Source organism: Protopterus annectens, chromosome 5.part0 (assembly GCF_019279795.1).
Source record: "Protopterus annectens isolate FY-2018-M chromosome 5.part0, PAN1.0, whole genome shotgun sequence".
NCBI classification, from domain to species: domain Eukaryota; kingdom Metazoa; phylum Chordata; order Ceratodontiformes; family Protopteridae; genus Protopterus; species Protopterus annectens.
Window position 1 is genome coordinate 1462100688 of NC_056735.1, and position 15768 is coordinate 1462116455.

Genomic DNA, 15768 nt, shown 5'->3' on the forward strand with positions numbered 1-15768 from the left:
TCTACCAAGTCTTCCTTCCCTCACCTCTGCCATGACATCTTCAACTAACTCTCTAGGATATTTTCTAGCAAGGAACATATCCCTTACTTTAGCACTTTCACATTCATAATCCACATCCTTAGAGGTCATTCTACAACTACGAATGAATTGCCCCTTTAAGATACTTCTTTTTTGTTTGAAGGAATGTGAACTGGTAAAATAGAAATAGGAGTTGGAGAAGGTCTCCTTCCTATACAGAACAAACCAAGTCCTATGCACGAGGGAATGCACGGTCCAAACCAAGTAGAAAACACCAAATAGACCAGCAAGGCAGCACGGAGTTCCAATATATTTATTTTAGTACATAAACAACAGACTAGTTTCGGCAAGCAGCCTTCTTCAGTGTAAGACAGTACAGTCATGTTCCTTTTGCTCATCAATTTAAATACATAACATGAGCCAATAAAAAATTGAGCTCATGAATATTAATGAAATTAAAACACATTTTTTAGACTTAATATTTTTCTCATACAAATATACAGTGGGTAACATATATGAAAAAGTCAATCCTGAACAGAAAAGATGACAACCCTGAATAGATGTATACAGATAATTTGACATGTTGTTAGTATAGTATAACATATCTGTATAGCCATATAAATGTATATTTTTCTATTTATCTTTTTATTCTATATTTTTTTGCCCCTGGCACCAAATATTAAACATAAATTAAATCAATACCACTGGTGGTATTGTATATCGAGTACTTGTATTGAAATGGCACAGACTCGCTGTATCAGAATGGGTGCAATTAGGCAAATTGGGTGATGGACATATCCTGAGTATATAACTATCACCAACAATGGTGAAAATTGAGAACCAAAAACACAAAGCATAACCTCCAAAACTGGAAATGTGATGATGGATAGGGGTAATTTCAAGTGACATGTATAAGTATGTAAAAAATAACATATATAGGTGCTAGTTATAAAACCAGCATATACTGGGTAAATGCTGTTCATACACTCATTTACCCAGTATATGCTGGTTTTATAACTAGCACCTATATATGTTATTTTTTACATACTTATACATGTCACTTGAAATTACCCCTATCCATCATCACATTTCCAGTTTTGGAGGTTATGCTTTGTGTTTTTGGTTCTCAATTTTCACCATTGTTGGTGATAGTTATATACTCAGGATATGTCCATCACCCAATTTACCTAATTGCACCCATTCTGATACAGCGAGTCTGTGCCATTTCAATACAAGTACTCGATATACAATACCACCAGTGGTATTGACGAATTTATGTTTAATATTTGGTGCCAGGGGCAAAAAAAAATATAGAATAAAAAGATAAATAGAAAAATATACATTTATATGGCTATACAGATATGTTATACTAACAACATGTCAAATTATCTGTATACATCTATTCAGGGTTGTCATCTTTTCTGTTCAGGATTGACTTTTTCATATATGTTACCCACTGTATATTTGTATGAGAAAAATATTAAGTCTAAAAAATGTGTTTTAATTTCATTAATATTCATGAGCTCAATTTTTTATTGGCTCATGTTATGTATTTAAATTGATGAGCAAAAGGAACATGACTGTACTGTCTTACACTGAAGAAGGCTGCTTGCCGAAACTAGTCTGTTGTTTATGTACTAAAATAAATATATTGGAACTCCGTGCTGCCTTGCTGGTCTATTTGGTGTTTTCTCCTTCCTATACACCAATGATACAAATTCATACAATTCCAGGTATTTTTTTATTATAACATCCAAAAAGTTCATCATCTGGTTTGAAATGTGGTGGGTAAACCTTAGAAACTCTGTGGTTTGGTTCAAGTATTGTATAAATTCCATAAGTTTAGCTTCGGTCCCCACCCAGAAAAGACAAATATCATCCAAGTATCGTTTATAATGGACCCAACACTGGGCATTTTCCAAATGAAAAACAAACTTTTCCTCCCATACCATGAGTACAATGTTAGCGTAGGTGGGGGCACAACATGCCCCCATTGCTACCCCCTGAATTTGCCTGAAGAACTCGCCCTCAAAGAACAAGAAATTATGCCCCAAAGCTAGGTCCATTAATTCTGTGTATACTAGAAAAGAGTTATGCTCTAAATTACTGTACTGATTAATGGCCTCTTGGAACCATTCCATGCCTACTTTGTGTGGAATTACATTAAATAAATCCTGTATATCTAGTGTTACAAAAATAAGGGAATCCGAATACAGTTCCTTTTTAATGCTCCTAAGAAAATCTCATGAATCTTTTGAGTATTCCACCCGCGCTAGAACAAATATTTTTCGAGAACTGTTTTTTGATTTCAGTAAAAATCTTTCTGGAAGATTTGTTTGTGCCCCACAAAAGTTTTAGTATCTTTAAGAAGAACTGACAGGCAACGTGAAGGTCAGGAAATGCCAAGGGGAGTTAAATAATTAGTTATTAGATCAGGAATAGGGTAAACAGTATAACTGAACCCTGTGGGACCTCTACTTTTAGATATCTCCTTCTGAGCTATGCAAGTTCGACACAACAGACAGGCTCTGTTGGATCAAAATCACAGGAAGTGAGGTTCGGGATAAAAGCTGACCTCATATACTCAATATTATAAATACACAAAATTTAGTCTAACGTCAGTCAGAAGGCACCTACCCAGTGCAAGTGTAATGTCCTGCAGGCAGCTTGGACAGTCTCAGGCCTAATTCAGGCAACCACATCCACAAAAACCAAAGGCAAGCTAACATTTACAGTCTGAAAAGACTTTGAGCCTACAAGACAGACTTGACTCCGTAAAGTTTCCACAATCTGGAAAAGTGCAGCTGATTAAATTATTGTCAAAAAGTATCAAGGAACATGAATACTGCCCTTTTCGTCGAAATTTTTTAATGGAAATCAGCATACTGTTCATCCAATCTAGACTGTGTTCTAATAAGCCAGTTCTTCACTATCTGCACTGCAACATCCAGCTGAATTTCTTAACATATGTAACACATTTAAGTAGCACAAATTAAAGTATACATTAGCACTGAGAAACATCAACTTCCTCCAAGAACTAACGGAGAGAAGTGGCAATAACCCAACGGCAATACTGCTGTCAGATAACTTTACAGGAAAAAGGCATTAGAAAACTAGTAAAGGACTGGTCAATAATCTATAATGTACAGTTTGCATAAACACTGATAACCAGTTGAAGAAAAAGCACTCAAATATTGAATTCTACAAATAATAAGATCTCCAAACAAGACCTAGCTAAGTTAGAGTCTTCATTGCAAAATATCTTAAACTTCCTGTACAAGAGGTCCATGGGATATATGCAAATGACCCCTTAAGGAAATAGCCAGTCCTTCAGCTACATGGCTTTGGAATGTCCATGACTTTTCACTTTTTATGTTTTTACTAGTGCATTCATGCTAATAAAGCCAAAGTATGTCCAGATTCATTCTGTGATTCAAAAATAAAAATTCTACAAGTAACGTTTTTGCACTAAAGATAGCTTTAGGATGCATTATCTAGCAATATTCTGTTTAACTAATGAAAATAAAACTCATGGGGCTTGTGAAGCTTAATACTTCACAGAAGTCCCAAATGTTTCTGATTACTAGACAAGAGTATCGTAAAATGCAATGGGGAAGAAACTGAATACATACGTTCTCAATGCTAGAAGCATGGCATTAAATAAGAACAGTTAATAGCATCAGTCACCTTCTTTCAGGCTCTTTTATGCAAAGTGAGAAAAGTACACCATCTCAACATATCTAGGAATACAAATGGGTATGGAAAGGGTTTAAAACAGTCATTTCTGAGTTTTGCTGAGCACTGGAACTTAATAGAGGAGAGAGTCGATTACCCAAATGCTAACTATCTAAAACGTCAGTTATCTGAACCCAGCCTTCCAAAGTTTTCGGCTAGGAAAAATCAAAGTCTGAATACGTAAATGTTATACGTATTCGCTTGTGCACTTTTTTGAGCTTGTAGCCTGTTCATATGTGAAAAATACTGTTTATTGTCCACTGGGATTGCTGAATGGTTGTACTCCCTGCACGTAGAAAAAACAAAATTTTAGAAGTCTTTTATTCTGTTTAATTATATGTTTGATTATCCGAACTACCCTAGGTCCCAAACAGTTCAGATAATCAACTTTCTACTGTATTGCTCTAATAAGAATGCACCTAGAAAAACTGTGTTATAAAGGCTCACTTTTTTTGCAAATTTTATCACCATTATATAAACTGGATGAACACAATCTGTAGTATTTTCTCAACTACAAAGAAAATAAATGTTCTATTACTAAAAAAGATTGTTCTTTAAACAATACTCCACTACAGATTCTAAACATGGTACATGTCGGTAATGTGTGGTACCTTTGTCATAAAACACACTTGGAAATCATCCTGGAATAATTAAAGCAAAGTAACATACCAGTTTACAAGTCTGCACTACTCTTAAGTAATGCCATGATTTCTAGAGATGCACATGCAATAAAAGTTTCAAAGGTACCCAGGCCTTCATAACTGTGCTTTACAAATTTAGGGAACAGCAGAAACTCCTCATTTTACAAGGACTGCAAAGTATGCCCTTGGTAAGCATAAAACGTCTTGCATAATACAAAGAATCTGAAAGACCAAAAATGCATCTGTGGTTTAAATGCATTTATTTAATTTGATGACTGTAAGATCGATCTTTTTTATATATACGTAGTTTATTTTTGTAATTAATATATTGTAAGGGAAGCTGCCAAAAACAATGTGACTAATGAGGCACTTTATATTTAAGAGAACAGCAACCCACTCTCACAGTCTGAAGGCAATATAACAATTATGCTACTGACCCACAAAAACAGTTAACAGTTCACAAGAATGCACTACCAAACAACTATAATGAGAAAAAATCTAAATCAAACATACCTTGTGTTTCAACAAGGTCCTTTTTCTTTGTAGTTCCTTTACTTGAGGTGTCACAGCTTACGTGATAGAATGTGAACAATAAGTGATGTTTATCATGGAGCTGGGTAGGAAGTTCTATTTTAATCTGAAAGAAAGAAAACACATTCACAATAATAGTATAGTTGTCTGTATACAACTTCTAAAGTTGGACGTAGTAACTAAGTCTAGCAATAACAATAGAAGAGCTTTCCCACACACTGTACATGTGAATCAAATGGTTTATCCTCAATACTGTAAACATAAATTTTACTGATAATCTGTAACGTGAGACTTTAATCAAGCATAAATGCACAAAATTAATTCATCATAAATACGCATTTCTAACTTGTGATACTAGACAAAGTGTCTAGTTCTGGAAAGATCTTTAGATACTGTGAAAAGAGCAGCAACATACAGCAAAAGTTATTCTCACCAGTTCCTCAGTCTGATGTGTTATTTACAGACAGTGGATATACTGCTTAAAGCCACTTTCTGGGAACCCTACTTAAAACTGTACCTAGTAACCACAACAAATAACATTTTTCCTTTCCCTTAATCTGTTTATAGTTGCTCTCAATATGAGTCACAGTAAAACAGGCATATTTGGGGCCCTTCCTTATGCAGTATCTAAACAATTCTGGCATCTCCAAAGAAAAGCATGCTTTATGTTTTGTTCCATGGATCTCTCTAGCAGGCTAAGCTACGCTCATGCTTCCTAAGCATCTGCATGTGGTCTTTCTGGTATCTCATTTTATTCTTTGCATACTGTGTGAGAGAATTCATCATCCACATTCACTTCCACAGCTCTTTAAACTCATTTGTGCCTAGAATACATGTCATCCTTTTTTGTGAATCTATCATTTCTGGTCTTCAACATCATCTTTTATATCCTAATAACCTCTGTTTTGCAGAATCTCCTTATGTCATTTTCATTCCTACATTTTTAAGTAATCTCTTTTTTTTCTCTCTCTCTCAATTTTGCTGTGATCACACTATCCACATACACAAGCTAGTATAAATACCATGTAGGCAAACAGGCATATGTTTATGCTTTTCTCAAAGGTTGCATTCTTGTGAAACACCAACTTACAAAAAGCCAAACTTCAGCATTTGGTCCTTCTTGGAGTGCAGTGGTCATATTCAGTATGTATTCAAGACGATACAACAGCAACGATATATACAACAATGACACAACGAGCTGTGTAACTAAATAATGGTTCTAGTCATGCCAACTAATCACAGATTTGCTGTGTTAGTTTCTAGACGATATCAGTCTAGTGTCACATATCCATAATCAAGGCTGGATCATGGTCAAATGGGGCCCTAGGGCCTACAACTCAGTCTTTTCAGCATCCCATTACTAGGCTCTCTATCGCCCCAATTACCATAAACACTGTTCAAACCTGTCCACCTGCATATTATGTGCATACTATTACCACAGAGATTTGGATTTCATTTAAAACTTTTGTAGCACAAACACTTATGGCCATTTGATAAACAAAACAGTCTTGCACTGAAAACAGACTTAGCATGAGCAACAGTAAACTTTTCTGACCTTGAAACCCACATTTGTTGAAACAGTACCTGGCCAGTAGCAGACTAAGTGCATTTTGAGCCCTGGGTTGTTTTCAAATCACGGGTACCCTACATATATTTTTAGGATTATGCACAAATGCATTTGTTCTTTGATTCATGTTCCTAACTGTATCAAATTCTCTTTGTTTAATAAAGCAACATTTCCAAGAGTGTTTAAAAATTGTAGTTCTGAACATTTTTTCCAGTAAGCAGTGAAACAAAATGTATTAATTAATAATGGCAAAAATTACCCATTTCAGAACATTTCAGCAATAAAAGACCAATCAAACTGTCATTATAATCCACCAATATTAGTCAATATGCACAATTTCCAGAAGTAAAAGTCATCCGATTAATTCTGTATTAAAAAGAAGTATTGCAAATGCAGAGGCTGCGGCTGACAAACAACTTTGCACTTCAGTGTTTTATTTACAAATGCAGTGCCTGCTGCCCTTGAATGATAAATTGCCTATGCCACAGTAAAAATGGTGTGTTAGTGATAGTGAGATAAGATAACATTTCTTGAAAAAGATCAGCTATGCAATAGGGAATGGCTAGAAAAGAATTTCATAGTTATTAGGCATGCAGTCCTGGAAACTGGGTCATTAGAGCCTATCCCAAATAACCAGACAATGCTTTGGAGCAAATAGGAAAATTAAGTGACTTGGACAATGTCACACATTAGGTAAATGAAGGTGGAAAGATTCAAACCCAGCACCTTTGACACAGGAAGCAGCTCATTAACAAGTCGGAACTTTGGTACTTTGCACTAACTGCCAGAGTTGCAACTTTTAACTAAACGCTGAAAACTTTACATTCTAATTTTGTAGTGAAGACTGTATCTCAGTAATATGCCACAATGACTACATAATAGATGCTGAAGACCAGACAGTCCTGACCAATACTCCAAATAATGCAGACTATATGACCTGACAAAATATCAACCTTTGCAGTTGATATTTTGTCAGGTCATATAGTCTGACAAAATATCAACCTTTGCAGTTGCCATAAGCTTTAAGAAAGGTACTGCAAACATATATTACTAAAATACAACATGTTTAGACTACTAAAGTACAAAATATTTAGACTATAGTACACAATCCAGGTGGTGGTGCTGCGGTAGTGTTGTCGCCTCACAGTAAGACGTTGTCCTGTCCGGATTCTCAGCTAGAGCGCCTTTCCTGTGTGGAGACATGCATGAATGGGTGTACCTTCGTTGAAGGTTGTGCATCAGGGCCGGCAACTCGGCAGGTAAAAATCTAATGCCAATCATTAGCGGACCGGACTTCCAGTACTGTATGCACCCCTACACCATGAAAAGCTGAAAGACACAACAATTACAATAATCCAGGGCCATTAATGACTTATTTCACTCTTTAGTGCAATGAATAAAAGCAAAACAATTAAAGATTAATATAAATGCTGCACAGCAGCTTTGTTCAACAAACCCAGAACTCATAAGAAAAAAAAACAGAAACATTACAGCATACACCGGACTATTGGGGGGCTTATAATAACACAAGACACCCATACACCTCATTTTTGACATTGTCATCAAGAATAGCTATCCCATCTGACATCGCGACATACTTGAATATGGAATAATGTTTGTATTGTTGCCTTTTGCCCACCTCCAGAGTCCAGCATAGCCTGATCACCCGGACAAATGGGGATCTATGCATGGTAATGAATGCTTGCAAGACACCTACACCATTTTTTTTGAGCATTTGTCATCAAGAATAGCTATCCATCTGACATCACTGACATAATGGAATATGGAATATGCTATTGTTAGCAGCACATTCCAGAGTCAACATAGCCTGATCACGGACAAATGGGACACCTATATGGTAATGAATCGGGCCCTCACCAGCTCATACCAATATCCCACTACCGGCTGTCACTTGTACCATTACCATAAACACTGTTTAATTCAAGTCAGTGTACATACTGTTTTCTTCTTTACTTTTTGCTAATTATCACAGAGATTAGGGGATTTCATTTAAAAAGTTTTATTTCAAATTTACAGAAAAACAAAAAAGCTGTTTTCTAAACAATACAAAATACTCTCACACTGAAGACAGACTTGGCATGAGGAAAGAGCAAGCTTCTTTTTCAATTGAAACCCACGTTTAATGAGAAACATATCTGACAAACCCATTAAACTGAAAAAAGCCATGTGAGGTAGGATTAACCAATCAAGAGTAAGTATAATGAAGCATTAATTAGCAGCTAAATGAAGCGATGCAGGAATCCAAAAGACAAAATGTTAAATGCATGTGCTAACAGCTAGCTGGACACAAGTGTCCTCTTTTCGGGAAGCTAGCCCAAGGGTACTGTGTAATGAAGCAACTTGTTCAGAGTCAAACAGATATTAAAAATGAAGACTGAGGTTACCCAGGCTTGATACAGTGACATAGCCAGTTAAGTGACAAATGTTGTTTGAGTCTAGTTTTAAATTGACCTAAGGTGGAAGAGTTCTTAGTTTTAAAATTGAACCTAAGGTTTAAAAGTTAAAAGGGGATTTTTTTGGGGAAAAAGGATCAAAAAGGGTTCCCCTTTAGGAGTCACCGGCTGTTTTTAAGTAATCTCTTTTTTTTCTCTCTCTCTCGATTTTGCTGTGATCACACTATCCACATAGTATAAATCTAGTATAATAGTATAAATACCATGTAGGCAAACAGGCATACGTTTATGCTTTTTCTCAAAGGTTGCATTCTTGTGAAACACCAACTTACAAAAAGCCAAACTTCAGCATTTGGTCCTTCTTGGAGTGCAGTGGTCATATTCAGTATGTATTCAAGACAATACAACAGCAACAATATATACAATGATGACACAACGATCTGTGTAACTAAATAATGGTTCTAGTCATGCCAACTAATCACAGATTTGCTGTGTTAGTTTCTAGACGATATCAGTCTAGTGTCACATATCCATAATCAAGGCTGGATCATGGTCAAATGGGGCCCTAGGCAGGGTAATAGACCAGGGCCTACAACTCAGTATTTTCAGCATCCCATTACTAGGCTCTCTATCGCCCCAATTACCATAAACACTGTTCAAACCTGTCCACCTGCATATTATGTGCATACTATTACCACAGAGATTTGGATTTCATTTAAAACTTTTGTAGCACAAACACTTATGGCCATTTGATAAACAAAACAGTCTTGCACTGAAAACAGACTTAGCATGAGCAACAGTAAACTTTGCTGACCTTGAAACCCACATTTGTTGAAACAGTAAGCAGACTAAGTGCATTTTGAGCCCTGGGTTGTTTTCAAATCACGGGTACCCTACATATATTTTTAGGATTATGCACAAATGCATTTGTTCTTTGATTCATGTTCCTAACTGTATCAAATTCTCTTCTTTGTTTACTAAAGCAACATTTCCAAGAGTGTTTAAAAATTGTAGTTCTGAACATTTTTTCCAGTAAGCAGTGAAACAAAATGTATTAATTAATAATGGCAAAAATGACCCATTTCAGAACATTTCAGCAATAAAAGGCCAATCAAACTGATGTCATTATAATCCACCAATATTAGTCAAGATGCACAATTTCCAGAAGTAAAAGTCATCCGATTAATTCTGTATTAAAAAGAAGTATTGCAAATGCAGAGGCTGCGGCTGACAAACAACTTTGCACTTCAGTGTTTTATTTACAAATGCAGTGCCTGCTGCCCTTGAATGATAAATTGCCTATGCCACAGTAAAAATGGTGTGTTAGTGATACTGAGATAAGATAACATTTCTTGAAAAAGATCAGCTATGCAATAGGGAATGGCTAGAAAAGAATTTCATAGTTATTAGGCATGCAGTCCTGGAAATCATTAAGGAGCCTATCCCAAATAACCAGACAATGCTTTGGAGCAAATAGGAAAATGAAGTGACTTGGACAATGTCACACATTAGGTAAATGAAGGTGGAAAGATTCAAACCCAGCACCTTTGGCACAGGAAGCAGCTCATTAACAAGTCGGAACTTTGGTACTTTGCACTAACTGCCAGAGTTGCAACTTTTAACTAAACGCTGAAAACTTTACATTCTAATTTTGTAGTGGAGACTGTATCTCAGTAATATGCCACAATGACTACATAATAGATGCTGAAGACCAGACAGTCCTGACCATCACTCCAAATAATGCAGACTATATGACCTGACAAAATATCAACCTTTGCAGTTGCCATAAGCTTTAAGAAAGGTACTGCAAACATATATTACTAAAATACAACATGTTTAGACTACTAAAGTACAAAATATTTAGACTATAGTACACAATCCAGGTGGTGGTGCTGCGGTAGCATTGTCGCCTCACAGTAAGACGTTGTCCTGTTCGATTCTCAGCTAGAGCGTCTTCTGTGTGGAGACATGCATGAATGGGTGTACCTACATTGAAGGTTGTGCATCAGGGCCGGCAACTCGGCAGGCAAAAATCTACTGCCAATCATTAGCGGACCGGACTTCCACTGTGGCGACCCCTAACCATGAAAAGCTGAAACACACAACAATTACACAATCCAGGGCCATTAATGACTTATTTCACTCTTTAGTGCAATGAATAAAGCAAAACAATTAAAGACAATATAAATGCTGCACAGCAGCTTTGTTCAACAACCCAGAACTCATACAAAAAAAAAAAAATCAGAAACATTACTGCATACAGACTACTGGGGGGGGGGGCTTATATGCTTGCAAGACACCTACACCTCATTTTAGACATTTGTCATCAAGAATAGCTATCCCATCTGACATCACTGACATACTTGAATATGGAATAATGTTGTATTGTTGCAGCACACACCTCCAGAGTCAACATAGCCTGATCACGGACAAATGGGGCTCTATGCATGGTAATGAATCGGGCCCCCACCAGCCATACCAATATCCCACAACTTGGCTGTCACTGTACCATTACCATAAACACTGTTTACCCGGTCAGTGTACATACTGTTTTCTTCTTTACTTTTACAATTATCACAGAGATTAGGATTTCATTTAAAAAGTTTTATTTCAAATTTTACACAAAAAAACAAAAAGCTGTTTTCTAAACAATACAAAATACTCTCACACTGAAGACAGACTTGGCATGAGAAAGAGCAAACTTCTTTCCACTTGAAACCCACGTTTAATGAAAACATATCTGACAACCCATTAAACTGAAAAAGCGATGTGGTAGGATTAATAATCAAGTAGAATATAATGAAGCATTAATTAGCAGCTAAATGAAGGATGCAGGAATCCAAAAGACAAAATGTGCAATGCATGTGCTAACAGCTAGCTGGACACAAGTGTCCTCTTTTCGGGAGTAGCCCAAGGGTACTGTGTAATGAAGCAACTTGTTCAGAGTCAAACAGAAGACAAATGAAGACTGAGGGACTCAAACCATTTACTATAAGAAGTGGCTTTTTTTTCAAGCCTATAACTCCTTTTTTTGTATATTTCCAGTTCACACCCATAGCTCCTTATGATGTCCAGACCTTTTTTAGGTTTGCCTTCTTTAACTAAACAACTTTCCAACTAATAATATGCAGTATTAGAAAGTGCAAGGCAATAAAATGACACCAAGACTGCTAAATTAGGATGTTCTGCAGTACAGAAATTAATCACCATTTTCACTTATCACTTATATTTTCATACTTATGTTCATATTTTCAAAACTAAGTGAACTACATTAGGGTTAAGGTGTGCTATGCCATGGTGAGAGACGGGAACATTTATTGTGAATGTTCATATATATCACACTATACTCAAGATATTGCTAGCTATTTGTTAGTGATTATGAAAATAAATATTTCCATATGTACTTAATACTTCAAAAACAAGTGACTTACAAATTATTGTATGACATCTGATGAAACGTTAGATGATGCTAAAGAAAACTGACATTTGCAATTTTAGTTGCACAATTTGACAGATATTCAGTGTTAATTAATTATATTACTAATTATACATTTATGCATATGGTTCATATTTCTGTGAATATTTTGATAAACATGCACTGACATAGAAATTTCTTTGTCATGTGAAAGCTTATGTCGGGTAAACAACATTGTAACAATGAATGCCTAGGTTACACAGTTTTCAAGGTATGAGAATTTGTTTGTGAATGTTTAACAAAAAAATTGTAGGTCTGTGTGCATTCTAATTTATTTTATTTTTTTTATTTTACATTTGTTGACCGGGATAGTCCGACTGGATGCATGTCCATTTTCAGCGGAGGCCAGGGGAGAAAAGCTCCAAGAGTAAGCAGATACAGCATTACATATTACAAACAGACTCTTTACAGAGATTACATAAGTAAGCAAGTTAAACAAGTTCCACAGGTTAGAGCTAATTCTGAGCGCAAGTCAGGATTAAATTAAATTATACAGTAAAGATGGTTAACAGATTTTTACACATTCTAGAGAGAGTTACCCAGGCTTGATACAGTGACATAGCCAGTTAAGTGACAAATGTTGTTTGAGTCTAGTTTTAAATTGACCTAAGGTGGAAAGTAAGGTAATATCAGCTGGAAGAAAGTTCCAGGATCTACTTACAGAGTTTGCAAAGAGAGAGTCACCGGCTGTGTTATTAATTTTGCTAGTCTGAATTAGTAGTTTGTTAGAGGATCGAAGTGGTCTAGGATTGTTATAGGGGGTGATAATAATTTTAAGTGCAGGAGTATTGTCTGGATTATAGAGGATTTTATAGGCCATAATCAGTTGGTTATACTGGATTAGGCTGGGTAGTTCAAGCCACCCAAGCTGGTTCATTATACAATGGTACCTCATTAGTATTCAAATTGTGCACGCTGATTGGTCCGCCCAACCAATGTGCCCATTGTAAATCAAGCATACACCAACATAAAAAATTCCAGTCCCTGAAGTCCGACCAGACTTCCTTATAGTAATACATGTTACTACTTTGCAGTTTTCTTGAGCTAAGAGGTCAAGAGAAACATATAAAGAGCACAGAAAATACAAGGGAAATTGGGTATGTTATGCAAATCTGAAGAAATGTACCTGATTTTCCTTGCATTTTTGCCCTATAACTCATTAACACCTGTGTGGTGTATAATGTCACACCTCTAGCAGCCTACACACATCCTTGTGTTCCAGAGCATTTTCTGAAAAATAAACTTAAAAAGCATAATATAGTTGAATCTAAATATTTTTTGATCAGTAAAAGCTATTAAAACTGTACAAATAACAATGTTATCAGTAAGAATATTGTTTTAAAGATAATAGTCAGTGCATTAACAGTCTTTCCATAAATACTGTAATACAGCAATAACTGAGTAGGTATGGTATATTGAAGATTTATCCACAGTTGGATTACTCATGAGGGCGATTTTGTACCTCTAAACTGTCCTTCCAAGTTGTTTCCACATTCACAATTTTTTTTCAAAGAAAAATTTCTTTCTTAAATAATGTCTTTGTATAATAGCAATAACCCACTTGTGGGTGTGGGTGTATAGAAGATTTACCCACAGTTGCTTTTGTTTAATCATTCTGGCTTCGCCCTCATGACTAAACATTACCAGCTATGGGTAAATCTTCAATATACCACACCCACTCATCAGTTGTTCCTATATTACAGTATTTATGAAAAGACCATTAATGCACTATTTATCATTGTAAACAATATTCTTACTGATAACATTGCTATTTGTACAATTTTAATAGCTTTTACTGTTCAGAAAATATTTAGATTCAACTATCTTATGCTTTTAAGTTTATTTTTCAGAAAGTGCTCTGGAATTTAGGGATGTATGTAGGCTGCTACAGGTGTGAAATTATACACCACATAGGTGTTAATGAGTTAACAGTTCATAGCCTTACTTATTTGGCTAGACAAACTGTTGTAGTCAAAAATAGAGTCAATTCACATTTGTGTGCCTGCAAAAAACAAACTAAATTGAAAATATGTTCAGGGTTAAAATATTAACTTTCCAAAAAGCCAAAGATGAAACCAAGGCCCTGGTAGAGAGGGTCTTGACCCTGCCTGGAATAGATATGGCATGGTGAGTATAACAAAAGGTAACAGTCTTAGACAACTATTTGAAAATAGTTTGTTTTGACACAGGTTGTCTCATCTTACCTTCAAAAGAAATGAACAATTGATCCAAATATCTCAAAGATTTAGTCCTGTCAAGATAGAACTCGAGTTGTCTATGGAGACATTCTCTCTCTCATTTTTAGGTTGAGGAAACAAAACAGGGAAACAGATACTCTGGCTTAAAGTAAACCCAGATAACACTTTAGACATAAAAGGAGGATTAATTCTAAAAGAAAATCTGTCACTGGAAAATGATGTAGGGTCGACTCATCATAAGAGCTTGTAACTCAGATACCATTCTTGCAGAGGTCAGAGCAATCAGTAAAATTGTTTTCTACATAAAGAAACTCAAGTCAGCCACATTAACTGATTCAAGGGACTGAAAGTTTACTTGGAGGCCTCTTGCACAAAACCCCTTTTAAGAACATTTTCACATGAGACTGCCTTGAAAGAGGAGGATCCTTTTGCAGATCTGCTGAAATGGCCAATAAATGAATCTTCAGAGAGGAATAAGAAAGGCCATAGGATAGTAGTTCATACAAATATTGTAAAACCAGAGAAAAGCTAGCCCTGAATAGGCACTGGTTATGCTGTTGGCACCAACTAGAAAATCTTTTCTAACTGCTAATATATGAATTTTTAGAAGCAGGCTTTCTAGCCTCTATTAGTACCCGGCTGCATGTCCTCAGAAAACAGGTGCCTAAAAGGAATTCAGACCATATCATCCAGGCAGTCAACTGAAGATTATTGTTGTTGCAATGTACCAAACACCCCTGTTCTTCTGTGAGTAGATTAAGTCCGTGGGGAAGTTTGCGATAATTGTCCCTGTCCATTTCCAAAAGAAGGGAGAACCATAGTTGCCTGGGCCACAAGGGAGTAACCACAATGATCTTGGGGTATTTCCTGCTTAATCTTCAAAAGGACTCTGGATATAAGTGGAAAGGCACACATATACATTCCTGTTCAAGGAAAAGAAAAGGCATCCATCTTCCAGACCTTCTTGCATGGAGTCTTGGAGCAGAATTTTGTCAGCTAATTGTTCAGATAGGAGGTAAAGTGGTCTACTTGAGGAACATCCCACAAATGGATCAAATCTTAGAAGACACCCTGATCTGGTCACTATTCATGAGGGTCTGCCCTGGTCCTGCTCAGCTCGTCTGCCACACAATTTTGGTCTTACGGAATGAAGGATGTCTGTAGAGTGAGATTGTGCTGTGAAGCTATA

General features: G+C 36.2%; 1 protein-coding gene across 10 annotated transcripts in view; it reads right to left on the minus strand.

Moving 5' to 3' along the window:
* Nucleotides 1–15768, minus strand: part of DOCK9 (dedicator of cytokinesis 9) — a 2508686-nt gene that overhangs the window by 785225 nt on the left and 1707693 nt on the right. For all 10 annotated transcript variants that reach the window (XM_044071294.1, XM_044071300.1, XM_044071298.1 and 7 more), the window contains exon 20: nt 4908–5031. In XM_044071294.1, coding sequence (XP_043927229.1) covers nt 4908–5031 — 124 coding nt within the window. The remainder of the gene's footprint in view (nt 1–4907; nt 5032–15768) is intronic.